The sequence below is a fragment of the Lissotriton vulgaris genome, chromosome 1_1 (assembly GCF_964263255.1).
Source record: "Lissotriton vulgaris chromosome 1_1, aLisVul1.2, whole genome shotgun sequence".
In the NCBI taxonomy this organism is placed as follows: domain Eukaryota; kingdom Metazoa; phylum Chordata; class Amphibia; order Caudata; family Salamandridae; genus Lissotriton; species Lissotriton vulgaris.
In genome coordinates, this window is record NC_141685.1 from 1,483,344,410 (window position 1) to 1,483,371,693 (window position 27,284).

Here is a 27,284-nt window from a genome sequence, read left to right on the forward strand (position 1 = left end):
GCAGCTCATATGCCTCGAACGGAAAATGCTACTTACAAGTATGCATCTGTTCTTGGCAAGTAGAGCTGAAGATTACTACACGCCCTCCCGCTTCCCCTGGACCTGTATCTGTTCCAGTTTTATCTTACTTAGATGCACACGCATGGACATCCTTTTCTTTACTTCTACTAACTCCATAATTTCCCATCATGGCGAACAACAATCTAAGAATGGAGCCGATGCCCATGCGCAGGAGTCACCTATCTCGTGACTACAAAAGACTTCTTCCAAGACGACAACAACATGCAATCATCCGAGCCCAACACCAGGTGGCGATCTATTGTAGTAATCTGCAGCTCTACATGCCAAGAACAGATGCATACTAGTAAGTAGCATTTTCCTTCTCAAAAACTACTGAACAAATGTGCACCAAATCATAAAAAGCACGCATTCTGGGTAAATATTTAGTGTTCTGCTAAATCTGGTGTAATTCTGTGCAGGCATATTGTCTGCTGTTCAAAAATCCCCATGGAAATTGCATGGGGAAATTGTGTTTTAGGACAGCCCCACCCTTTTCTCCACCCCCGCTTCACAGATCTCTCTAGAACTTTCCAGGAAGGAGCTGAAGTAGAGGAACTTTTTTTGTGGAAAGTTTCTTGAAGATTCGTAAAATTGTTCTTAAGTTATTAGCAAAATCAAAAAAATCAGTTTCCTATGGTAACTAGGTCCTTACTATAACTTCTATAACTTCACAGCGGCAAGCTCCACTTTGATTGTGTGTGTTTATATGTATATATGTACATGTGTGCATATATAAATATGCATTTGTGTGTGTGTGTGTGTGTGTGTGTGTATATATATATATATATATATATATATATATATATATATATATATATATATATATATATATATATATATATATAGGTTAATTTCTGCTTCCCAGGCTGAAACCACAGAAAAATACGGACCACCACACGGCTCGCAGAGTGTTCACAGCAAAGGTTTATTATCCATTCGCAGTTAACTCCTTAAGTGCTGCTGACGGCCAATGGTCGTCAGCAGCGCTACCTCCCCAGTGCTGCGCACGACCATTGAACGTCCATTCAGCACTAGTTCTAATGGACAGCGCAGCACTGGGGAGGAATGTGTAATAGCAGCTATGAGGTTAAGGTAGGCATGACGCGTTTCGGGCAGGAACTGCCCTTGATCACATGGCGGACATGCAGTAGTGTTCACTTTAAATAGGGCACACACTCATTTTTTTCTTAATGACACCACATGCTCTGATGATGGACATAGAAAATAGAGTTATAGTGTGGGGTGTTTACATGTGCACAAAATTGATGGCATTGCAAAAATGGCATTTTACAAACATAACAGCACGTTAATGAGCACATATAATACTGTCAATTGTTCAAGTAACCAAGGAACATTTATAACCGCATGAATGCGTTTAAATTGTGCAAAATAAGCTAGCAGCATGATATTGTTTGATTAATACATCTAAAAAAAAAATTTAAAAAAAAAAGTATATATAGCAATTTACTCCATGATACAAATGCACAAAATAAATAACATATAAATATGTTAAAATTGATTGGTTAAAAGACCCTATTTAAAAAAAGCCATTTAATAGTGCTTGTATTGCATATATGCATTCATGTTATGCTAAAATAGATGTGCAAATGACAATATATATTGCCGCAATGGAGATTCTTATAGTTCTAGTATATTTAGATGTGAATACATACTCGAGCTGCCTAGCTAGAATTATATGTTAGACCTCGCGTTACATGTTTATATTAACAAATATCATTTAAAGTGCTGGTGCTGAAATGGTTAAGCATAGATAGTTTAACTGTCCTGATCCCAGGATAGAATCCTAGGTGGATTAAATAACCATTTATTGCAACTTTGCAATCCAAGTCTAAAGTGCTGAGTGATATTAGTGCAACCAAAAAAGGAAGTTTAAAAAGTGATAATGGAAAGAGATAAAATTCATGGTTTAAAAGAAGAAGCTCATAGACACTTTTTATGATATCATGTATTTACAAACATAGCTATCAACAATTGCTGGCAGGAAGTGTCAGCAATTAACATGACCATAATTAGAGAGATGGATTACGGGACAGGACACAGTAAGTTCTATTATAGAAAGGTATACATATCCTCTCTATCGTTAAGGCCATTAGGATGCTTGCTGTTAAGATTGAGAATGTATCTTGTCTCTAACTGCCTTAAAGCCCTGTCCCTGTCTCCACCTCGCTTGAGTACCGGTGCCTGATCAATCACAAAATAAGTAAGACAATTAACGTCTTTGTTGTGGCTTATTTTAAAATGTCTGGCTACCGGGTAAGCCGGGTCACAGTTAATGATGGCACGGATGTGCTGCCGGATACGCATGTATACAGGATTTTTTGTGCTGCCTACATACCGTAAGCCGCATGTACAGGTGAGAATGTATACGGCGTACTCAGTGCGGCAGTCATATTTACCCCTAATAGACTGTTCTTTAGTTTTAAAGGGGGTTCTGTATGCGGCAGTATTGGCTCCAAAATTACATGCCCTACAAGTCGCGCATTTGCGAAAACCATTGCTTGTGGGCAGCCATGTTTGAATATTGGTAGACCCAGATGGGATCTCTTTAGATAAGAGATTAGCCATGTTTTTAGACTTTCTGAATGTTACACTAGGATGTTCTGGTAACGTGGTTTTCAGAATAGGGTCAGTTAACACTATGGGCCAGTTTTTATTCATGATATTACGTATTTTGCGTTCCTGCTTGCTATACTTGGTGATCAATCTAGGTGAACTGTTTTCATCTGCTATGTAATTATCTAGCTCAGTGGTGCTGGGTAACAAGGCAGATCTTGGTCTTTCGTTAGTTTTAGCCATGGCTTTGCTGAGGATGTCTTCACTGTAACCCCTATGCCGCATACGTTCCAAACATGACTGGCTACAGGCATCGAATTGTTCCGAAGTGCTGCAAATGCGCTTAAGTCGTAACAATTCCCCGTAGGGTATGCTTGCTATTAAGTGACGCGGGTGCGCACTTGAAGCATGTAATATTGCGTTTCCAGCAGATGGTTTTCTGTATGCTGTGGTTGTCAATTTCTCATCAATTATTTGTACCTGGACATCCAAAAATTCTAGCATAGTAGTACTTATATGTGAAGTAAAATGTAAGTTAAACTCATTGATATTTAACAAGTCAACAAAATCTTGTGCACTCTGCATGTCGCCCTTCCAAATAACAAAAACATCGTCTATATAACGAAGCCAAGAGACAACATTGTTTTCAAACATAGCTCTGTGGTCGCTCATGAGGACCTGCTTTTCCCAGTACCCCACGTGTAACCTCGCGTAGCTTGGAGAAAAGCAGGACCCCATGGCCACCCCCTGTTTCTGCCTGTACACATTCTTTTCAAATGAAAAATAATTGTTATTCAAGCACCACGAGATGAGCGCCATGAGCTTCTTATTATGCATGGCATATTCAGCAGGACGTGTATTCAGAAAATGTTCAACACCACGTAAGCCACATTCGTGTCGAATACTGGTATAAAGAGACTCTATATCTAGAGTCAATAGAATCCATTCTTTAGACCAGATCGTGTTACCAATATGCCGTAAAAAATCACCTGTATCTTTTAGGTAAGAGGGCATAGTTTTTACTAAGTCCTGCAAATAGAAGTCAATATAAGAGCCCACATTCTCAGTCATACTCCCTATCACCGAAATTATAGGGCGTCCAGGGACTGGGATGGTGTTCTTATGAATCTTTGGTAACAAATATAGAAAAGGTAGCCTTGGATGAGTGTTAAACAAGAAATGATACTCCTCATTAGATATCAAACCCTCATATTTCCATTTTAGTAGCTCTTTCTTGATGTTATCCTTCGCTTTATTATATTTGCTCCAAGTAGTTAGTTCATAACACTCGCTGTTGTTGAGCTGTCTCTTGGCTTCTATGTCGTATTGTTGCTTGGGCCACAGAACTACATTGCCCCCTTTATCTGATTTTTTGACAATGATGGAAGCATTGTTAGCTAGTTTGTCAATTAGTTTGTTGAAAGAAACTTGTCGTTGATTTTGTGCAAATTTCCTGTTGCGGTCAATGGAACAGTTTAATTCTTTAATCTCCTCGATGATGCGGTCATGAAAGACGTCGATGGCGTCTCTCGGCATCAAGGGGATAAAGGTGGATTTAGGTTTGAAAGGGCTTTCCCCGGCACCTTTTTGCAGCAAATTTAGTTCTATTAATTTGGTTTGTGTAGGTGCTTGGGAACTCAATTCATCTTCATTACTTAAGCCATGTAGTGCCCATAAAGTTGGTATTTCTCCGACCAGCACGCCAGAGGGGTTAGAGGTTTCTGGCTTGTTTTGTTTGTCCTCTCCTAGATTTTTTAGGGCATAGAATTTCTTAAGTTTTAGTTTTCTGATGAATAAAAATAGATCTACACAGGTGGAAGCATAGTCAAAATTGGTGTTAGGGCAGAAGTTTAAACCTAAGGAAAGCAACTGTTCCTCAGCTTTCGTGAGTGTTATTGTGCTGAGGTTAACTACAGTGTTATCATTCATTGTTTCTTTTTCCGCCAGTAGTTTTGCCTCTTTTTTGGCTTGCCTTTTGCGTTTTCTCCGGGCGGTTTTTCTGATGTTGTCCCGCCTTCGTCTGCTTGTTTTCTCTCTATCCTTGGTCTCAAGGTTTTCAAGCGGTCCTGCACTAAAAAATCCACTTCTTCCCCTAAACCCGGAATAGTGTTTGCGGGTTCCACACTGCTTGAACTTGAACCAGCTGAACTTATACTGGACTCACTCGTGAGAGATATTGTGTCTAATTCAGGTGAGTCCCCAGCTGATGCTGGTTGCTTAGCTTCCAAAGTATTTGGTTTAGTTACCATTGTTCCTTTCATTTTACGAATATTCTCATATTTCTTCGCAAAAGTGTAGATCTGTCCTCTTTCATAATCCTCCAAGTCTCTGGCAAATTTGTGTATATATATATATGGGTCGCAGAGAGAAAAATATCCTTTGATCTTTAGCTCAAGGTGTGAAAATCGCAGGTGAATCCACACTTGTTGTGTATGCCAGATATCATAGCACTTACTGTAGTGCTACAGTGCCCTGACCTATTATAGATTATAAGAGTTTATGCTTCTATGTTCAAGACCTGTGTAATGCCAAGTAAAAACTTCTAGAAAGGGCTAGACCAACAGGAACACAATCTAGCAGAGTTCAGCCCTAGCGTTGATATATCCAAGTGGTATTGAAGGGCGTCCAAAGAAGAGCAAAAACGAAAATAGAAAATCAAAGTGTCAATATGAGTTTGAGTACGAGTTTGAGCCCCACTACCGCCGTGCATTATCCAATGAGAGTTCTACTTTTAATGAATTTGCAGAGCAAGCATGCTTTCTACTGACTAACCATACAGTACAGAATTAATCCTTGCAAGTTCTTCAAAATCTGCACTGTCCACATATTGTAAGACTTCCCAATATTCAGAACACAGAACCAGTAATAGGAATGTGTTTTGCTTGTAGTAACCAAGTGGCTAAGGTTCATGCGAGGAACTTTGCATATTTTCTATGTTTAACAACATTCTGTTTTTTTGTGAAAAATGTTCTACACGTTCTGCTTTGATATCACAAAGATAGCCTACATCAATAACATCACCACAGCAATATGTTACTACTATTCTATTGAAATTTGTAATACAGACTTTGAGAGCGGAAATAACATTCTGCTGAAATAACTACAGGGGGTATTTCTTATTACTCTGTGTTCTTTGCTAATTCCAAGGTTTACGTGGCATCATTGAATTTTGTATTGTGTTAATGTTAGGTTCTATGGGAGTGATTGATTCAATTGAGCAGGAAACCTGGACATTTCAGTAGTTTTTTAAAGTTGGATTTTATTTTATTCACCAAGATCATGTTCACTGAAATTGGGCAACTCGTTTATAACTCTTATCATTCATTGTGATCAAAAAGAGGTGTGCATGTAGATTGTACAACTTTCAACCAGAATGTACACTCAGACATAGCTGTTGCTCGTTTACTAGGACAATTTTCTGTTGTTTTAATGTGTGATTATTTTACATTTCTTTATGTCCATTCTGTATGTGGCGAATCTAGAAGATTGTTATTCAGTATTTACATATATTAGATATCCTTGACACTGTGTTATTTTGGTATCTTACACCCGCTGCTGTAATGGTCTGCGGGATAGGTATAACAAAGCTGTTATTTGAAATTGGTCAAAGGGCTGAAAATCATCGTTGAATAGATTAAGAGGAACTAAACTGTGTGGAAATCATCAGAGCCTCCCCGAATCATTCGTGTTGCTGTGCTCATTGGAAAGGGCACTCACTAATTTAAGCATGATTGTCCACATTGGACCCCAACTTCCTAGCAATGTGAAGTTGTAGGAGGAGCCACTCTTTACAGCATGCTGATGATGTATACATTGTATTCTATTTTGTACATATATGTTGCATTATACTCTACCACAGCAACCACCTACTTGTGACTGTGGGGCTTGGTGACTTTGTTTTGGCGCGTTAGAGAAACAGGCAAGCCTTAAACGTTTCTGTTTTTGTTATTTGTTTTCTGAAGGATAGCAGAGTTTGACAGGGAGTCTGTTCTAGACAGCTGTGGACAGGTTTCGGAAGGAAAGGCCCTCTGCAGTAGATTTGGGGCAGGGGTTGTTTGAGGTAATATCCGCAAAGAAAAACTCTGGAGCAAATCTCAGATAAATCATTGCATCAGCTATAAAGCAACAGTTGTTTGCAAACGACCTCTTACCATGACAGATTCCAAACTAATGCAATTTATGAAGGTTAGTAGTGTTTGTGAGCATTAGAAAATCATCCATAAAACCATGGAACAAACTTTGTGCCACATACACGAATAATATCTTATGCCCCTGGCCCACATGCATTATCTGTTGTCAAGCATTGTAACTATCAAACGATGTCCTTCTACAACGTTGTAATACACATATTATTTCAGGAGCATTAAAACAGGTCCGGGTAGTTTTGTGCTTGTTTGTCAAAGTCGTGTATTTATATATTTAGATTCTTGAAGGTGGGCCAAGACAATGGGCACAGGGCTGCCGATAGTTTTTCAGAGAATGGCATAGAAATAACAGTGAACAAGCCAACAGATCAAAACATGAGGAAATGTTTAGAAAGAAATTGTTATCTTTGTAGTGCAGGTTTGGGGAGCCAAGACTGTAAGAGATCTTTCGGGAAGTGCTGTTTAAGGTCCATTTTAAACCAGAGAGTAACATGGCCTGTTGGATATGTGTCAGTATAGTATTCCAGTTTGTTGGCACAGTTCCAGCATATGACTGCCTCGTGGTGAAGTTCTCTGAATCATGGGGGCCCAGCTTGAGGAGAACTTGGATTAATAGCATTATATTCCTACTCGTTTTCAGATAAGTATTAAGGTTTGTTCATGTGAATTGCAATGTAGGTGATGCATGTGGTCTTTAATGTATGTTGATGGTCCCTGTGAAAACAACCTAATGGATTAAATAGCTGGTGTGATGTATTGAATGCTTTATTTATGCAAGACCAACCATGCTGCTGAATGAAGGTCCTCTTTGAGGGGTGCTAGACGAGATTTAGGCATCAGGTCTGTACCATTTTTTCACTGTCTAAACGTAAAATGACTAGGTTTTGGATGGCCTATCTAAGATCTTGCTTTGGGAGTAAAGACTTGAAGCTACGGACACCTGCGAAGAAGTCTTAGTTGGAATCTGGAGTTCTTAGCTATCTCTTGGACATGTAAAGCAGGGTGCAGTAGTTTAATGAGTTTGAAACCAATAGAGTTCTCTGAAGTGCTAATTTTAGAGTGAGGCTCAAATTAAGCAGACTGTTTTCTAGGCATTCACGCAGCAGTGGCTGCCTTATTTGAGCAGAGGAGCGTCGCCGCCCCTTGCTGTGGGCACAGCAAAAATGAAAAATAAAATGGTAATAAAGTGCCTTTATTACCATTTTATTTTTCGCTCTGCCAGCTGCTGGAGCGGAGTGTTATAGGCAATGCAGGAGGGGCCATTGCTGCAGTGCAGACTGGGAGTTGGGAGGAGGGGTGCTTGGCTACACCAATTTAAACTCTTCATGTCACTTTGGCTGGCCATCTTGCGGCGGCCAGCCTGACATGCGCAGTTTAAGCTTCTCCAGCCTGAGCTGTTAAACAGCCGAGTGGATAAATAACACAGGCCCCTAGTGGCAGTGTGAGCCAGCCTGCTTAATCCCGGCGCTGGGAACAGCATTAGCTCAGCATTGGGATTAGTTGCGATGTTTGCTCTGGGGACTTTACAGGGCACGCCCGTAGCCAGAAAACTGAAGAAAGCACTGGTCTCCGCAAAATGTCTGGTCCAAATGGGCATTTTTGGGGGGAAATGTGGGCCGGTATTGTGAAAAGTGAAGATGATTCCTTTATGCCTTATTAGTGCGAGGGCTGAAACACATTAACAGGACAGTTGCTTGAGTTGAACGCACACACACCTCCTCCCAGCCCACACCCATCCTTACCTGAACTATACGAATGTGGTAATATTTGTAAAGTGCTCAGTTTCCCACTAATTTATTTACCCCACTATTCCCTTAATGAAAATCAGAATAAACCTGTAAAGATACTTTTAAATCCATTCCGGATTTGCAAAACGGTTAATGGCCCGATGTGTTTAAAAATGCATCACTTGCTACAGTTCTTTCCACAAGAACGTTGCTTAGGAACTTCTAAAGTAGATGGGACAAAATGTCTGAAATCCTTGTTTCTAAATGGTACTGGACTTTTGTTTGTTCAAGCCCCACGCTGGTCCAAAACGTACTGGAGCCCTGTGTCTTCAAGTGTAACTGCATAAACCAGGTGCATATTGTCGGCCCCTGTATAGCCTGCTTGCTAGCCTCGCCACTTTAAAATGTCGCCAGCCACCACTGCATCCACAGTAAGACCCCACTTTAAAATGTTGCCAGCTGCCACTGCATCCATGGTAAGACCCATTAGATCCTTTCTGACACAGTCTGGCCTACTTGGGTCCAGTGCTTGGGTTTCTTCCACTGTGTCCATTCCCAACTTATGCACAAATGGGCAGCCCATTACAAATCAAGTTTATCTAACATGTGACCTTTATCCTAGCCTTTTGTTGGTGTCAAGCACGTCCCTGAAAAAGGCATTTAGGTACGAGCACAAGGACAATTCCAGATCATTTAGTTATGCCCGATTTTGTATATATTAGTTTTAAACTATACCCATTATTAACATGTTTTAAATACTGTGAATTTCATTTTTGCGTATTTTTTTGTTTGGAATCTTTGGAAGCCCAATGCACACAAATAAACGCACAGAGGCAGGTAGCCTTGACTGGAGCCAGCTATTAGGATCCAAGCCAGAGGTGTTTAGAGGCCAGTGCAGCTTGGGTTCCATGCACTCAATGCTAAGACAGTGGCACGCCAGTGTGCAGCCTGCATATCACGTTGTGGTGCAAAGTGAACATATTTAGTGTTCAGATCTCAAGATGTCATAACAAAATATTGTAATGCTGAAATCACATCATGTTGTGTCATTGACAGGAATGGGCAAAGTCATGTGATGTTAGTGGGCATATGACGTCACAAGCGGTGCTGCCTTTGAGGTCAGGGGTTGTATTAGAGATCCATGGATTGTCAATATAAGTCTGCCAGTACATATATAACGTGTTCTGAAAAACTATATTATAAGAAAATTCACAATGGGGTTGTCCATCAATAAATGCTAGTAATGGTATTAGGTGGCTTCACAGCCTTCACTTAGCTAGGTAAATATCAAATTCACCCTCAAAGCTGAAACTTGAGAAAATGAAATGAAAATGAAAGACCCTGCTACCATACCTACATTACTATACAATTGTTACTTCATAACCCTTCTTCAGGCCCAAGACAGTGAAATGCTTTGAAAGCCAAAACCTACTGCGTTTGTAAATGCGTGCCTTTATAGTGTCTATCATAGCACCGGGTTTATCGGGTAGCTCCATCTTGTGACTCTTTAACCGGCGTGTTCTGCTATCAAAATAAAGCACGATGAGACGTTCGCGGTCTGTGTGCATGAAATTATGACTTCATCGGAAGGGGACAAACTTATACTCAATGATGTTAGGTGCTTGTTGAAAAAGCATGAAAGTAACTTACATTGAATAGGAGAGAATGATGGGATTGATTTCCGCTGTACAGTTTTGCAGCAACTGAATTTGTAGGTGTACTATTCTGTGGTCTTCAATAAAATGACAGGGTTGTACAATACAGCAAGAATTTTCTCATATCCAAAGAAAGTGTGAGTAAAGTGTGAGCATTGCAAGCTTTGATAAGCAGTGATTGTCGCCATGATGTTGAACGCAGTGTGAGCTATCTATGAGACCCTAATGTGACACAATTAATGTTTTCTTGTCACTCAGGATGAATCGATGCGCATTATTTCGGAGGGTTGTCCGGCTCTTCTCTATTTGAATCTGTCATACACGGACATAACCAATGGGACTCTAAGAATGCTGTCAAGGTAAATCAATGTCTTGTCTTAGTTTTGTACGCTGCCTTTGATTGAATAAAAGGAGATGATACCTTTTGGCTATTTCCGCTGAGAAATGTTTATTTCCCACCCCTTCTTGGCCATTCACCTCTGTGGAGATGTATTGAACAGTTTTATTATTGGGTGCAAAGTGCTACAGGCATCTTTTAGCGATCTTTTACGAAAGACCTATTTTGGACAATACCAATACTTACGATGGGCTTTGGGTCAGCCCATTACTTACCATTGGTTGGTTTCATATCAGTCATATTTGTTTGCTCCCGGTTCAATAGCTTTGCTTGTGTCTGTGCCTCCCTTGGAGCATAGCTTTGTTACTGCCCTATTGATTGGATGAAGTGTATCCATTCATGGCTAACATTCACGGAATGTACTTTTTTCTTTGAGCACCACTTTTGAGTGCATGTGTTTTCTTACTCTCTCCCTCGTGTGCTGCTTCTACACTCAAAACCCTACCCCATGCTCTCCTTGTTGCTCTCCCTGTTCCCTAACTTGTCTGTTGCTCTCCTACCCCTTTGTGTCCTACTTGGTTATCTCTTTTTTTTGTTATTTTAATCTGCATTTCCAATGCTTCTTCTCCCTCACTGCTCTCCCCGCTCATCAGTGTTCATATCTTTCCCCTCCACGAACCTTCTCAGACTGTTTCACCATTGCTCTCCCTTCCTGCCTCCATTGTCTTGATTTTTTTAAAGGGCTCAGCAGCTGCAATTTGCTGCTGAGCCACTACTTTAAAAAAAAAATTTTGGGGCACTTTTTATATTAATTTACTGCTTCAATCTAAGTGAATGCTGTCTTGGATTAATAATTATAAGAAAATATGAAATAGCTGCTGCATGATGATGCATGTGCATGTAGGCGTGGTCACTATCCTTGTTAGGTCCCATAAAGGTTAAAGTAACTTAAATCTTAGCTCAATCCCTGGTAGCTATGACACAGAGGAGACCGGCTTAACTTAAGAAAATGTGTGAAACATTTAGAAGTACCAAAATAGTTAAAAAGTTAAAAACACAATACAATAAAAATCCCACTCCAATTTTTACAAATAACGAATATTCAAATGAACAAAATGATACCAAAACAACAACAATCCAATTAGGGTAATCGAAGATATGAGTTGTTAAAGGTTTAAGGCCAACTGTGATGGAGCGTGGGTCAGATACAAGGAACAGGTTCGTCTTGTTAAAAAAGTTACTTCCTGATGTCGACTGACTTCACTGGAAGCAAGCAGGAGACTGGCGTTAAGAGGAGGGCCTCGGTTCCGATGGAGTCCTGTGCCAAAATGGAGCCTCAGTGAAACCATTGATTTAGGTGGGGAAAGCTCAGGCCAGAGAAGTTTGAGTTTTCACACCCTTAAGGTCTTCGGCATTGATTGAGTCCTCGTTGAGGAAACTAAGGGATTGAGTTGAAGTGGCCTTGGCGTTGACAAATTGTCACGTTGAGCATCAGTAACAACAGCAAAGTCAGACCCACCAGCAATACACTCTCGGCAGATCGACTGGCACTTTGGTACCAGTCCCTCAATGGTTCTCCAGGCAAAAAGTTTGTAGAAAGTCCCCAGTTTTTTGAGGTAGTCAGGAGCATTACGCTATGACACTAGCCAAGGGTTCCAGGACCTCAGGAACAGTACTTAGGGGTAATGGTTCACTCCTACAGAAAACAACAGCAGGGTCCAGGGTACGTCCATTTGAAAATGGTCTGCTGGGCTCTTGCAGGAAAGTGGACTTGCAGCTTTTATGTCCCTGAAGCTTAACAGGTCAGCCAACTGACCTTTAGTGTCCACTACTTTTTTTTTTTTTTTTTTGCAGTTTGAAACTATTACTCGCAGCAAATGAATCACACAGCCGGATACCTACATCCCTGGGGCCGGCAGGCAAGAGTCGCATGAATTATCATGTACAAGCAACATCTGCATGAATAACACAGCCTCTCAGCCGACAACTCGGGGGTCCGGCGGCGTAATAGATGTGTCTGAAGTTGGAATCCATCCGAAAACATAGTGTATTATACAACTGTACGTGGAGTACTACCTGGTAATGTTTGTGTGCCATCACTGCGCATCTTAGTTATCCTTCTGTGACAACAATTTATCTGAATACTTATAACCAACTAAGGTCGAAACCCAACAGCCCCCCACCCTCTCCCAGTGTCGCATACCTCTTCCGCCCCTCTGTTCGCGGCCCAATTTCCAGAGCTCCCTGCCCTTCCAGGGCCAATCCAGCATAGAGCAACAAACCAACCAAACCGGTCAGAAGACCGTGTAGGTGACCCACAGGGACGCGGCCCACATCGTAAGCATGGCCCCAGGGGGACGGCTCGTCATTCCCGGTAGCCCAACTCAACTTCGCCACAGCGTAGCATACACACACTTTAATCCTCTACGCCACTGTGACCTCCTTGTCATGTAATGCTATGCAACTCGCAGGTAAGCCGGCCTCTACTGTGGGCATTGCACTGACCGGCTGCTCCTCTACATCCAGACCCTCCGCCACTGTCTCCTCCGCACCCCTGTCATTGAAATATGTTCGGTAAAGACCCCAAAAGTTCTTAGGACGGCTACTAGGTGGAAGTAACTCGCTGTAGTGTTCAGATTACGTACAACAGTATAGCATATCATGTGCCCAACGCTTCTTCGTCTGGAGTGGTCCTCTCATCCAACAGAGCGCCACAACTCGCCTGGCAACCAATAGCCCCATATCAGTGAGTCTTCTGACAGTCCTCGGCAAACCCCTGGAATAACCAAGCAGCGCGAGCGCCAGGTCCGGGGGCAACTCCAGTTCTAGGATTGTGCTTAAGTCTGTGAAGATCGCCTCCCAGTATTTTGAAATCCCCGGGCAACGCCACGCCAGGTACATAAAATCAGCCATCGGATCGTGGCATCTTTCACATTCCGACGATTGACGAAGACCGTATCTACATAGTCTTTCCAGGGTGTAATATACTCTCTGGAGAAACTTGAAGTGGATTAGTCTATGTCTACCATTCAGGGAAAGTTTCCGAGTATTAGCACAGCAATATCGCCACACGTCGTCATCAATTGTGGTTGTAGGTCTCTCTGCCAGGCCACTCTGGCTTTTACGAGTTGTTGACCTTTGACAGTCGCAGCCTTCTTATATAGGTTAGTCAACAATTTAAGCGGGGACTCCCTCTTAATGACGTAGGTCAATTCCGGAACTTCGGGTGGCTCCGCCGAATCTGGTCCCAGCAGGCCCAAAAGGGCGCTGCGCACTCTGTGAAATTGTAACTTACATAACTGCGATGCAGCCCCACTATTCGCCACCACCTGCTCCCAGGTTTTAGCAGTTCCGTCCAGGAATAAGTCACCTACCGTGCAGATGCCCAAAGCAGATAATGCTTGGACCACTCCACTCCTTTCTCCCGGACAGGCAATAGCCACAGGGCCCAGTCCAGTGGCATGCTAGGCGAATATAACAGTGCGCCACATCTGGCCTGTAATAGGGAGTGCCAGGCGTGGTTTGTAGCGGATATGGAGTCAAGGATACCCGTTCTGTGGTCAGCCGATCTGAGAATCGTGGCAGGAAGTGGTATTGTGTCCGCAAACACTCTCTCCATCAGCACGTGCGGAATGCGCGGAACTCCATTAATCCACGTGTGGAGGTGGGCGGCTTGCGCGACCCTATAGTAAAGCTCAAAGTCTGGAGCGCCTAACCCACCCATGTCGTATGGCAATGTGAGGAGAGACCATCTTACTCTAGGCTGCTTACCAGCCCATGCCAGCCTAATCATGAGCTGTGTCAGCGTTCGGAAGAAGACCTTCGATAGCACCATCGGGATAGCGTGAAACAGGAATAAGAACCGTGGCAGCACCACCATTTTCATAATAGCTATGCTTCCCATGATGGTTAGCGGAAGCTTTCACCAGGCCTCTACATCTTCCTCCAGTCTACTAAAGGCAGCCCCGTAATTTTCTCTCATTAAAATCTCAGGGTCAGTGTGCACTCCGACTCCCAAGTACCGAACCGGGTCTTGTGACCACTTCAGGGGGAAATCCATGTTAAACCGTGTAGTAGCCGGTGTAAGGGGAAAAACCAGCGACTTCGACCAATTAACCCTGAGTTCAGAAAGTGCTCCAAAACGGACCACCTCTCTGAGCATAGACGTCAGATTCTGTTCCGGGTTGCGGACATATAGCAGGGTGTCATCTGCATAAGTCGATACCACGATTCGATATGTCCGAAAACCAATACCCTCATTACCCTGATATTCTCTCAGTGCACAGGCCAATAGTTCCGCAACCAGCGCATACAAAATAGGGGAAAGTGGGCAACCCTGCCGGGTGCCCCGGCTGATAGAAAATGGGTCTGTCACCTGATCACCCACTCGGATCCTGGCAGTCGGCCCGTGGTACAGCGCACCTAGCATTTGAAGAAATGGTGAGCCCGAACCCAACCGTTGTAACACCTGCCTCATAAACGACCACTCTACAGAATCGAAAACCTTCTCCATATCTAAGAAGACTGCAACGGCTTGCGCATCTGGCTTCACATGCTGTATCGTACCTAGGACTGTAAAATATTATAAGACAGGTTCCTACTAGGGATGAACCCCGCCTGCTCCAGTGCAACTAGCTTAGGGGCAAGAAGAACCAGTCGGGTAGCCAGCACCTTGGCATAGAGCTTAGCGTCCACGTTCAGTAGGGACAGAGGTCTGTAGGAGCTGCACTCGTCGTGTGCCTTTCCTGGTTTTAGAATTGTGATTAACAATGCTTCCCGCAGGGAGCTCGGCATGTTACAGCTCTCACAGATATCGTCAAATAGCATGGGCAGGTGTGGGATCAGTTTGTCACTAAAGGCTTTATAGAAGCTCACCGTGAGCCCATCCGCGCCCGGAGCGCTGCCGGATCGCATGCTCGCTAGCGCCTCCTGTATTTCATCTTTTTCTATTGGTGCCATAAGGAACTCACGATGAGCATTCGTGAGTTGGGGCATATCTATATGCTCCAAATAGTCTGTGGTTTCTAATGAGAGGTTACCACCTTTGGAGGAGTAAAGATCAGAATAATAACTCCAGAACCTGTTCGCTATCTCAGAGTCATCAGAAAGTATCTGATCATCTGAGGATTTCAACTCAGTAATCAGGGGTTTCCCTCTGCTGCCTTTCAGACTTCTAGCCAGGAGTGAGCTAGGCCGCTCTCCCTCACCATACGTTTTTGCAGTCGCATATTTCCCCATGTGCTGGACTTCCCTATCTGCTTCCTCATTATATTCAGCTATCAGAGTTTGTATTTCCTTCATCACCACCGGCTCCGAGGCATTTCGCTGAAGCCCCTCCAGCACCGCCAGGCGCCCCTCTATCGCCCTCAGTCTCTGCCGCATAGCTTTCAGTACACTTGAGTGCTTAGACATAGCTATGCCCCGTATGTAAACCTTAAAGGCCTCCCACACCATCTTAAAATCATCCACCGAACCCACGTTAGCCTCAAAGACGTCAATCTCCTCAGCCAGTTCACCTCTAAATACTGTATCAAGTAGTGAATAAGGAGGGAAGCGCCACGTGAACGGAGGTATAGATTTCACCAGGGTCACTATTACCAACAAAAGAGGCGAGTGGTCTGAAAGAGTGCGTGGCAGGACTATGCAGGTCTTAATGTTCCCCATCAGAGAAGAGGACGCCAGCCAATAATCAATTCTGGTATGGATGTCGTGGTATGCCGAATAATGTGTGTATCCGCCCTGTCTCTGATGTTTGTATCTCCACACATCTTCCAGGTCTAGCCCAGTGAACTCAGCTAATAGAGCCTGTGCAGCTGCCGATGGCCTACGTGTGGGACCCCCCGACCTGTCTAGGGCAGGATTCAAGACTAAGTTAAAGTCCCCCCCCCCCCAAAGTATTTGCGAAGTAGAATAGGGCCGAAGTGCTCTTGCTAGGTTACAATAGAAGTCTGGGGAGTCAAAGTTCGGGCCATAGACATTAACACCTATCAAGTCTAGCCCCCGGCCTTTACAGTGAGATATAACAAACCTGCCCCCAGGGTCTGACTGTAGAAGAGTCTGCGCCAGTTTCGAGTAAGGATTCACTCATGTAAGCACACCCCTAGAGTGTGTAGTAAAGCCCGCTGCTGTGAAATTGCCCTTAAGACCCCTGCTGTGTAGCATCAGACTCGAAAGCGGGAGGTGGGTTTCCTGTAGTATGGCTAAATCCACCCTATGTTGTTGCAAAAAATTCAACACTTTCCGAAGTTTACGGTGGTCATTTAGGCCCCGTACATTCCATGTAAGGGCCCGAACCTGAGAAGAGGTATCTCCCGTGGCTGTGTCAGCTGTACTCGCCATCTTCACATTGTATGTGTATCTCATGTGTGAGGGCAACACGCGAATCTGGAGTCAGAAGTGTATGCGAACAACAAGGCAATCCTCTCTCCCCCCCCCCCCACAACTAAGCAGCAACAACCAAAATGAACCCGCCCCCCTCCCACAGCAGACCTCCCACAACCAGGCCTAGCCGAACCCAATCCCCCGCCCCACCCTCTCTTACTCATCCTGAACAATTCTAACTCCGGGAGTTCAATGGGAGCATTGAGCACTGGGGCCGAAGTTTCCATGCTTTCGATAAACAGTGCGAATGCGCACTGTGTCAAAGTCATGAAACCCACTGCTCGCTGCGGTATATATTAAACATCAGCCGTCCTGGGGGGACGGTTGTCACGTATTTTCTGACGTAGGGTAACGTAAATAAACATCTGCATATGTGTCGTAATACCCCCCAATACATGAACAATCATAACTGAACAACAATGCTGTACTGCCATCTAGAGTCTGTAGCTACAATACCACACCCATGCGCGTAGTGCGCCCCAGGACCTTGGGACCCATATACTCGCTGTGGAGAGTACCCTTTAAGTATAAACTTCTATACCAGACTAAAAGAAACTCTCCGTGGGGTACTACCCCTTTACCTCACCGCCTCCTGGACACCACTGTAAATGGACAGTCATTCCTGCTCGCCAAGCCGGCTGCTCCCCCCTGTCTCGTCTCCAGGCTCATCTGAGTTCCTTCGACTGTCCTTCGACCAGCTTTTCAGAGCCTTCTGTAGGGCACGGGGGTCCGTAAACAGGTGAGAGTGTCCCTGCCTGTTGACTCTCAGCTTCGCAGGATAACGCATCGCGTAATCCAAGCCTAAGTCTCTGAGCTGATTCTTGTATTGGGCAAAGTGTTTACGAGCTTCCTGCACTCTGGCGGTGAAGTCCGGGTATATGGAGATCTGCGAACCCTCATATTGAAGCGACTGTTTGTCTCTGGCTTGGCGGAGAGCCGCGTCTCTGTCTCTGTTTGCTAAGTACTTTGGCAATGATCGGGCGCGGGGGGCCCCCGGCTTAGGTCGTGGCCCCAGGGAGCGGTGTGCACGCTCAATCACGAACATCGAGGAAAAGGTTTCTTCACCTAGTAGGGCGATTAGCAATTTTTCTACAAACCTCTCCATATTCCCTGTCTGAGTAGTTTCCGGAAGACCTGTGATCCTTAGGTTGCAGCGCCGAGACCGCGCCTCCAAATCCTCGGTCTTGTCTTGTAGGGCCTGCATCAATTTCTCAATTTTTTTATGATCAGTGTTCAGTTCTGTATGCGCCTCCTCAACCTCCGTTAGCCTCCGTTAAGACATATCTAATCTTTCGCCGTGCTTAATAATCCTTTCGGCCATCCTGTCCATTCTATCAACCGACTCGGTCTTTGAGGTCGGAATCTCTGTTTCTGGCGGTTGTTCCGCGTGTGAAGAGAGCTCGCCTGGGAGGCTGCTCTTTTGGACTACTGGCGCCACAGTTGTGGAACTCTCTGCCGCTCACTTTGCGGGGAGCTACCAGCCTACTTGCCTTTAGAAAAGGCCTTAAAACCTGGCTGTTTACCCAGTAGCCTGTTTTTCCTGTATGTGTTCGCTCGGCCTTCTGTCCTTTTTCTTTTTAACGGTGTTATGTTATTGTGTTGCAGCCCCCCTTTTCCAAAAGCGCCGGGACACTCTTTTTGAGTAGCCGTGCGCTATACAAAAGAATAAATAACATAACATAACATAACATTCGGTATGAGAGAGCGTCTATTTTAGACCCCAAAGTGGCAATGCTATTCTGCAGGCCCTTATCCATAGCTAACAGCATGGATTTTATGTCGAAATCTCCGGTGTCGCCTGCACCCTCCTGCGGCGCATCATTCTTCGAGTGTGCAGCGTCCTGCGACTTAGAACGCCGCTGTTCGAACTAAATTTTTGTCTGTGTCTTGTCCCCTCGACCCATCCTACTGGGCGCCGGGAGTGTCTCTACCCTTCGCTACGCAAAAGAGGTACCTCGAGGCAGATTGTACTCCGAGTCCTGCAGAGCTTCTGGGAAGGCGGCCGGTAGCAGTGTGTCTCCCCTAAACATCCTCTCAGCTGTGGAGTACCCCAGGGCTCCTCCCTGAGCCCTACTCTTTTTAACGCCTGTTAGACCTGACATCATTGGCTTGAGTCTCTCCTCCATTTTTTCTGTTTGCCTCTACTGTTTTACGATGTTTTGCTGGTATATGCTTTGGGCGCTGTGTCACTGCTGATCAGTGCCATAGCGCAAGTGCTCCCGATGTTAAATTGATGTATCTATTGTATCCATGTTTGACCTATTTGGTTTACTGTCAGTCCCTAGTCTAGTGCACCAGGAGTGCCGGGGCTTGCAAATACAAATGCCGCTCGTGGGCTTGCAGCACGCGTTGTGCCACCCACAGGAGCGGCCTCGTAAAAGAATGTCTACGGGTCGGTCATTGCGAGACCCACGTGCAGTCTTGTACTGTCACGCCGGCTGCGCAGGTATACCTACTTGCCAGCCCCTCAAACCTTCCCTTGACTTCATGTTAGTCACCCCTATGGTAGGCCCCGGGCAGGGTGCATTGTACGTATAAGGTAGGACACGCCTGACCAAGTTGGCATGTCCTGATAGTGAAGCACCGCCATCTTCGTGCTTCACTATTGCGAGGTAGCCTGCTCTCCGTTGGATAGAATGGGCCGCCGGGATTATTAATGCTATGGTCCTAGCTGGCTCGGGGAGCATGGTGCAATGTCAAGTTTGGTATCCCTGAACTCGGGGTTTAATGACGCATCCGTTGGTGTGGATGGTTGTTGGACTCTGGGTTCGAAAATAGTACTTTTAGAAAGTGTCTATTTTCTTGTCTAATAATAACTGGTTTCTGCTGGTCTTGCGTGTGTGTGACAGGAGCTGGGTGGCTCCACAGGTCTGGATGAGTCAGTGTGGGATGAGTGGGACATTTACGTTGAGAGTAGGGGGAGAGTAGTTGTTGATAGCCTGCCTTGCCTGATACAATGCTGGCTCCACCTCCTGCCAAGCGGCTGATGGCCCTGTGCCTGCCATGGACGATCCTAGCCCCACCTCCTGCCAGGAGGCCGATAGCTCTGCTCCTGCCAGTATCAATGCTGGCTCCACCTCCTGCTGGGCGTCTGAGGACCCAGCCCTGCTCAATGAATAGGCCAGGTGCTACTGCCTAGCTCCACCCACCACAGACCCAGGATGTGGGGAAATCCCCGGCATAGACAAAGGGATCAAAGACGAAAAGGGGTATAAGAGAAGGACCCCTGAACTAGGAAATCAGATCACTTCTGACAAGGAACCCTGTAACCAAGGACAAGAGGCCTGCTGATCTAAAGGACTGCCTACCCCTTCTGCCAGTGTGCTGTTGTTGGGGGAATCCTGCAGTGCTTCTTTATTTTTGCCAAGGAACCAGGAGAGAGGAACTGTGTGTGTGTACTCTCACGCTTGCTAAGAAAATCTCCAAGGACTGGAAGAGTGCCAGTCTCCTGCTGAAGTCACAGGGCTAAAGTACTTCACCTGCTAAAAGTGCTATTTGCTGGAAGTGTGAATCCAGCACCTCTGAAAGGAACAGCAATCTCGGCGACCGGACGGTGGGCCCGACCGACGCCAGCAGCAACGCCAGTGAGTGGGAGTACGGCTCTAGCTCCAGAGGACCTCGTGTCTGCACCGCTGCTGATCGCATCCCCTGTGTGCCCCTTCGATGCCGTGAGCGCTGCTCACTCTGTGCAACTGCATCATCGACGACGCCTGCTGAGGCCTGATCGACACCGAAGGCGCGACGCCGGATTGCTCGACGCCGCTGATCATCGTGTGCTTCATTTTCCTAAGGTACTGTGTTGTTGGGGGTCCGTGTGACTCCAGGCCCGACGTAGCGCTCCTCGCGGTCGACGCCGAACCTGTGGATTATCTTTGCCTCGACGTTGTGTAGCTCCCGTGTGGGTTACCCTGTTGCTAAGAACTGTATTGCCAAAGAAGAAGATTGCTTGATACTAAAGACTTTTTGTGCTGAAGAAGAAACTACCTTTGAACTATCCTTTTTCCTTCCCGAACATATTTATCCCGATTGTGTACAGTTTTGCCGTTATTTGGTCTTGTGCTAAGCCTTATATAAAAATACCTATTTTTATAATACTACGGTGTCGTGTCCATTTGTAGCGTATTCACTGTGTTACTGTATGTGGTCATAATTGCTTAACACACAGCCTCTGAGATAAGCCTGTTCTGCTCTGCCAAGCTACCAAGGGGGTGAGCAGGGGTTATCGAAGGGTGTGATCCCCTTGCCCTGACTAGAAAAGGAGTGTCCCTATTTGTCAGAAGTGCATACCTCTGCCAACTAGAGACAGCCGGTTCTAACATTGGATGCAGCGGTGAGGATTTGGACCTTGCATTTATGACCCATGTACAGTGATTAGTGTGCGCTACGTAGTGAAAGCAGACCATAACGCAGTCACAATCTAATTCGGAAGGATCCTATTTTTGTTCTCCGCTTTCCTGAAACTTGATTTTTTGAACACTGCCAGTTCTAACCATGAGTGACAACGGAGTCACTGCCCCTGCTATCGTTGTTGTGGAGGAGTTCGAAAGGAACAAGCTTAAGAAATACAAGAAAGATGAGCTGAAACACTTTTGCGACCAGTTTAAAGTTCCTACCACAGGCCTCTCGAGAAAAGATGATTTTCGTAAAGCATTACAGGCCTGGTGGGAGTCCAGAAATCCCTCTGATGTGGTGGTGGTACCCACAGAGGAAGGGGATGAGGAGGTGCCAGTGAATGGACCTGTGCCCTCTCCCGGAAGCAGTGTTTCCTCCAAAGGTCTTTCCCCTGAAGAAAGAGAAGAAAGGGCGAAAGAGCGAGCTTACAACATGGAGATGGCAAGGCTAAAAATAAATGGGCAGTTGGAGTTAGAAAATGCAAGAGGTAGAAGGGAAGCTGATTTAGAGATCAAAAAGTTGGAGTTTGAACGAGAGAAGTTAGCTTTGGAGCGTGAAGCCAGGTTGAGGGAACTGGATATCCAAGCTAAGAAGTTAGAGTTGAATCCCTCTGGTGGCAGCATTCCATCCGAGCCTGCAGAAAGTAAGTTTTACTTCCCGAAAGATGTGATCAAAGATTACAATAGGAATGAAGATATTGGTCAATGGTTTAAAGCATATGAGTTAGCATTGTTGGCCCACCAGGTCCCTGAGAAGAATTGGGGAGCGGGGTTGTGGGGTCGCTTTGTGAGTGAGGGAAGAGATACCCTGTTAGACATGCCTGTTGCGGATAGTATGTCGTATGCTCATATGAAAGATGCTTTAATGTTGCGATATGGCTTAACCCCCGAGCAGTACAGACAAGCTTTTAGAGAATGTAAGAAGTTGCCTGGTACGACGTGGGTTGAATATGTGTCTTATTTTTGCAGAGCCATGGATGGTTGGGTAAAGGGCAGCAAAGTGGAAAGTTATGAAGCTCTTTATGATTTATTTGCCTGGGAGCACTTGTCTAATAACTGTTTTCCAGAGCTGCGCCAGCACCTGATTGATAGCAAGATATCTAACCCTAGAAAACTTGCTGAGGAGGCGGACCGCTGGGTCAGTACCAGGGTCCACAAGGGTCCAGTGGGAGACTCAGCCAAAGGTGGGCAGGGTCCCCAGCAGAAGAGTGGGGGGGACAAGGGTAAACAGAAGGAGTCTCAGAAAGGGCCCCAAAGTAATCCCCAAGGGAACCAAGGGAAAGGTTCCCAGCCTCCCCCTGAGAAGAAGTCAGGGGCCCCGACGGGTAAACCTGTTCATAGGGGCCCCCTAACCTGCTACGGTTGTGGACAGGTGGGACACCGGTTTTATGACCCCCAGTGTCCCAAAAAGGATTCGAATGCACCGCCGCGTGCACCCCCTCGTCAGTTGGCGAGTGTAGCCTTGGGAGGGGAGGAGATGGTTGTCCATGGTGGGAGGGGTCCCGCAGAAATGTCCCTGGTCTCGCTAGGAGACATGCAAATGGTCCCTCCACCCCCTCTGCCTAGTAACACTAGTAAATATAGGCAGTGGGTGACCATTAATGGCCATAGAGTGGAAGCTCTCAGAGACACCGGAGCGAGTGTGACAGCTGTCAAGTGTCACTTAGTGTCCCGAGAGCAGGTGGTTCCCCACGCATTCTACCCCGTGATAGCTGCCGATAACTCCCAGAAAGAGTGTGAGGTGGCTCAGGTTTCCTTTGAATGGGGGGGAGTTTCAGGTACTCTTCAGGTTGCTGTGAGGCCCGCCATGCCTGTCGATTGTCTCCTGGGCAATGATTTGGAAGACTCCCCTTGGGCTAAGGTGGAGAGAGCGGCGCACTTGAAAATGTTGGGTGTGCCAGAGTGGGTGTGTGCAACCACTCGATCCATGACAGCGAGTAAGGGTGTTGATGGGGTCCCGGAGCCTGAAAGTACGGCCCAGGACCCAGCTGTGAAGAGAAGAGGCAGGAGGCGCGGGAAACCGGCCCCCGTAGTTCCCGTGGTCCAGGAGGAGGTAGACCCTGAGGGGGATGCCCTGGAGCCCACAGGGGAACAAATTGCCGAACTGGGAGATCTGCCCGAGCTGACCCATTGGCAGCAGGATGGTGGTCCCTCCAGGGAGGAATTCTGTGCGGAACAGAAGGAGTGCCCTTCTCTTGTGGGCATGAGGCAGCAGGCCTCAGCCTAATCCTCCGGTGATCAGTCAGGATCACATTTTGTGTACTGGGAGAACGACCTCCTGTATAGCGAGCCTAAGGCTGCTGAGCCTGGGTCAGCCCGTGTGCTGGTGGTACCCCAGCGCTTCAGAGCCTTCCTACTGGGTCTGGCTCATGACGTACCTTTAGCTGGACATCTGGGGCAGGACAAGACCTATGACAGGCTTGTCACCCATTTTTATTGGCCTCAGATGCGAAGGGATGTAGACATCCATTGTAAGACTTGTCGCACTTGCCTGGCAAGTGGGAAAAGCGGAAGGAAGCAGAAGGCTCCTCTCCAACCTTTTCCAGTGGTCAGCACCCCCTTTGACCGGGTGGGTATTGACATTGTTGGGCCCCTGGACCCCAAGACAGCCCTGGGCAACAGGTTCATCCTGGTCTTGGTGGACCATGCCACAAGGTACCCGGAAGCCATCCCTCTCAGAACAGTGACGGCCCCCGTGGTGGGACGGGCACTGATGGGTGTTTTCTCCCGGATGGGGTTCCCCAGAGAGGTGGTGTCCGACCGAGGCACCAACTTCATTTCGAACTATATGAAGTCTCTGTGGAAGGAGTGTGGGGTAACCTACAAGTTCACCACTCCTTACCACCCTCAAGGAAACGGGCTGGTTGAGAGATTCAACCGGACCCTCAAAGGCATGATTATGGGTCTTGAAGAACCAATGAGGCGGAAATGGGACGTCCTCTTGCCATGCCTGTTGTTTGCTTACCGTGAGGTGCCACAGAAGTCTCTAGGGTTCAGCCCCTTTGAGCTCTTATACGGTCACCCGGTAAGAGGACCTTTGAGTCTGGTCAAGGAAGGCTGGGAGCAATCTCCCAGGAAACCTCCCCAGGATGTATACAGCTACATGCTGGCCTTTCGGAACCAGACTCGGCGCTTCAGAGAACTTGCTCAGGCAAATCTGGAGGCCAGCCAGGAGGAGATGAAGCGATGGTACGACCGGAATGCCACTCTGGTAGAGCTTCAGCCTGGTCAGGAAGTGTGGGTCATGTCCCCTGTGGAACCTTGTGCGCTCAAGGACAGGTGGACTGGACCGTTTAAGGTTGTGGGGAAGAAGAACGATGTCACCTACCTGGTGGACTTGAAATCTCCCAGGAACCCCTTGCGGGTCCTGCATGTCAACCGTTTGAAGCCCCACTTAGAAAGGTCCGAAGAGGGCATGCTCCTAGCTACAGATGATGGAATGGAGGAGGAGAGTGAGCCTCTTCCTGACCTCCTGTGTGCTAAAGAGCAAGACGGGTCAGTGGATGGTGTGGTCCTCTCTGACACACTGACTCTTGAACAGAAACAGGATTGTCGCCAGCTGCTGGGACAATTCCCGGATCTGTTTTCCTTGGTTCCGGGTGTCACTCATTGGTGTGTCCATGACGTTGACACCGGAGACAGTCCTTCTGTGAAGCACAAGGCTTACAGGGTGACTGACAAGGTCAGAGCGTACATTAAGGAGGAGGTCTCCAAAATGTTCGCGTTAGGGGTGATTGAGTCCTCTAGCAGTCCTTGGGCCAGCCCAGTGGTCTTGGTCCCGAAGGCTGCAGCGCCTGGTGCTTCACCAGAACTCCGGTTCTGCGTGGATTACCGAGGGCTCAATTCGGTAACGAAGACTGACACGCACCCCATCCCCAGAGCTGATGAGCTCATAGATCGGTTGGGGGCTGCCCGGTACCTTAGTACGTTCGATTTAACGTCTGGGTACTGGCAGATCGCCTTGACTGATGGGGCAAAAGAGAGGTCAGCATTCTCCACACCAGATGGGCTATACCAGTTCCGGGTGATGCCCTTTGGGATGAAGAATGCCCCTGCCACCTTCCAGAGGTTGGTCAACCAGGTCTTGGCTGGACTGGAGGATTTCAGTGCCGCCTACCTGGACGACATCGCAGTGTTCAGCGCCAGCTGGGAGGAACACTTGCGCCACCTCCAGGAAGTGTTGTTGGCCCTGCGCGGAGCAGGCCTCACAATCAAAGCCAGTAAGTGCCAGATTGGGCAGGGTTCTGTGGTGTACTTGGGGCACCAAGTAGGGAGCGGTAAGGTGGCCCCCCTACAACCCAAGATTGATACCATCCTGGCTTGGGCGCCGCCCAAAACCCAAACTCAGGTGAGAGCCTTCTTAGGACTCACGGGTTACTACAGGAGGTTTGTCAAGGATTATGGTAACATTGTGCACCCCTTGACTTCGCTGACTTCCAGGAAGCAGCCGCGAAATGTGATCTGGACTGATGCCTGTCAAACGGCCTTTGACACCCTGAAAACTGCAATGTGTACAGCACCCATTCTCCAGGCACCCGACTTTTCGAAAGAGTTCATTGTTCAGACGGACGCCTCAGAGCATGGCGTGGGGGCTGTTCTAGCTCAGGTGAATGAAGAGGGCCGAGACTTGCCTGTAGCCTTCATCAGTAGGAGGTTACTTCCCAGGGAAACGAGGTGGAGTGCGATAGAGAGAGAAGCATTTGCTGTGGTCTGGGCGCTGAAGAAGCTAAGACCCTACCTGTTTGGGACTCACTTCCGGGTTCAGACCGACCACAGGCCCCTCAGATGGTTGAGGCAGATGAGGGGTGAGAATCCAAAACTGTTGAGGTGGTCCATTTCCCTACAGGGGATGGACTTTACGGTGGAACACCGCCCTGGTACAGATCACGCCAATGCTGATGGTCTGTCCAGATTTTTCCGCCTTAGTGCTGAGGACTCCCTAGGTCAAGGGTAGTTCTCCCCACATTTCAGCTGGAGGGGACACGTGTTAGACCTGACATCATTGGCTTGAGTCTCTCCTCCATTTTTTCTGTTTGCCTCTACTGTTTTACGATGTTTTGCTGGTATATGCTTTGGGTGCCGTGTCACTGCTGATCAGTGCTATAGCGCAAGTGCTCCCGATGTTAAATTGATGTATCTATTGTATCCATGTTTGACCTATTTGGTTTACTGTCAGTCCCTAGTCTAGTGCACCAGGAGTGCCGGGGCTTGTAAATACAAATGCCGCTCGTGGGCTTGCAGCACGCGTTGTGCCACCCACAGGAGTGGCCTCGTAAAAGAATGTCTACGGGTCGGTCATTGCGAGACCCACTTGCAGTCTTGTACTGTCACGCCGGCTGCGCAGGTATACCTACTTGCCAGCCCCTCAAACCTTCCCTTGACTTCATGTTAGTCACCCCTATGGTAGGCCCCCGGGCAGGGTGCATTGTACGTATAAGGTAGGACACGCCTGACCAAGTTGGCATGTCCAAATAGTGAAGCACCGCCATCTTCGTGCTTCACTATTGCGAGGTAGCCTGCTCTCCGTTGGATAGAATGGGCCGCCGGGATTATTAATGCTATGGTCCTAGCTGGCTCGGGGAGCATGGTGCAATGTCGAGTTTGGTATCCCTGAACTCGGGGTTTAATGACGCATCCGTTGGTGTGGATGGTTGTTGGACTCTGGGTTCGAAAATAGTACTTTTAGAAAGTGTCTATTTTCTTGTCTAATCATAACTGGTTTCTGCTGGTCTTGCGTGTGTGTGACAGGAGCTGGGTGGCTCCACAGGTCTGGATGAGTCAGTGTGGGATGAGTGGGACATTTACGTTGAGAGTAGGGGGAGAGTAGTTGTTGATAGCCTGCCTTGCCTGATACAATGCTGGCTCCACCTCCTGCCAAGCGGCTGATGGCCCTGTGCCTGCCATGGACGATCCTAGCCCCACCTCCTGCCAGGAGGCCGATAGCTCTGCTCCTGCCAGTATCAATGCTGGCTCCACCTCCTGCTGGGCGTCTGAGGACCCAGCCCTGCTCAATG

The 27,284-nt window shown here is 46.8% G+C and overlaps 2 protein-coding genes across 2 annotated transcripts in view; one reads left to right on the top strand and one right to left on the bottom strand.

Moving 5' to 3' along the window:
- The window catches only part of FBXL13 (F-box and leucine rich repeat protein 13), a 1,406,730-nt gene that overhangs the window by 668,535 nt on the left and 710,911 nt on the right, over positions 1 to 27,284 (top strand). Inside the window, exon 11 of the mRNA XM_086967348.1 lies at positions 10,420 to 10,520. Coding sequence (XP_086823474.1) covers positions 10,420 to 10,520 — 101 coding nt within the window. The remainder of the gene's footprint in view (positions 1 to 10,419; positions 10,521 to 27,284) is intronic.
- LRRC17 (leucine rich repeat containing 17) overlaps positions 1 to 27,284 on the bottom strand; it is a 290,549-nt gene that overhangs the window by 247,067 nt on the left and 16,198 nt on the right. The window lies entirely within an intron of this gene.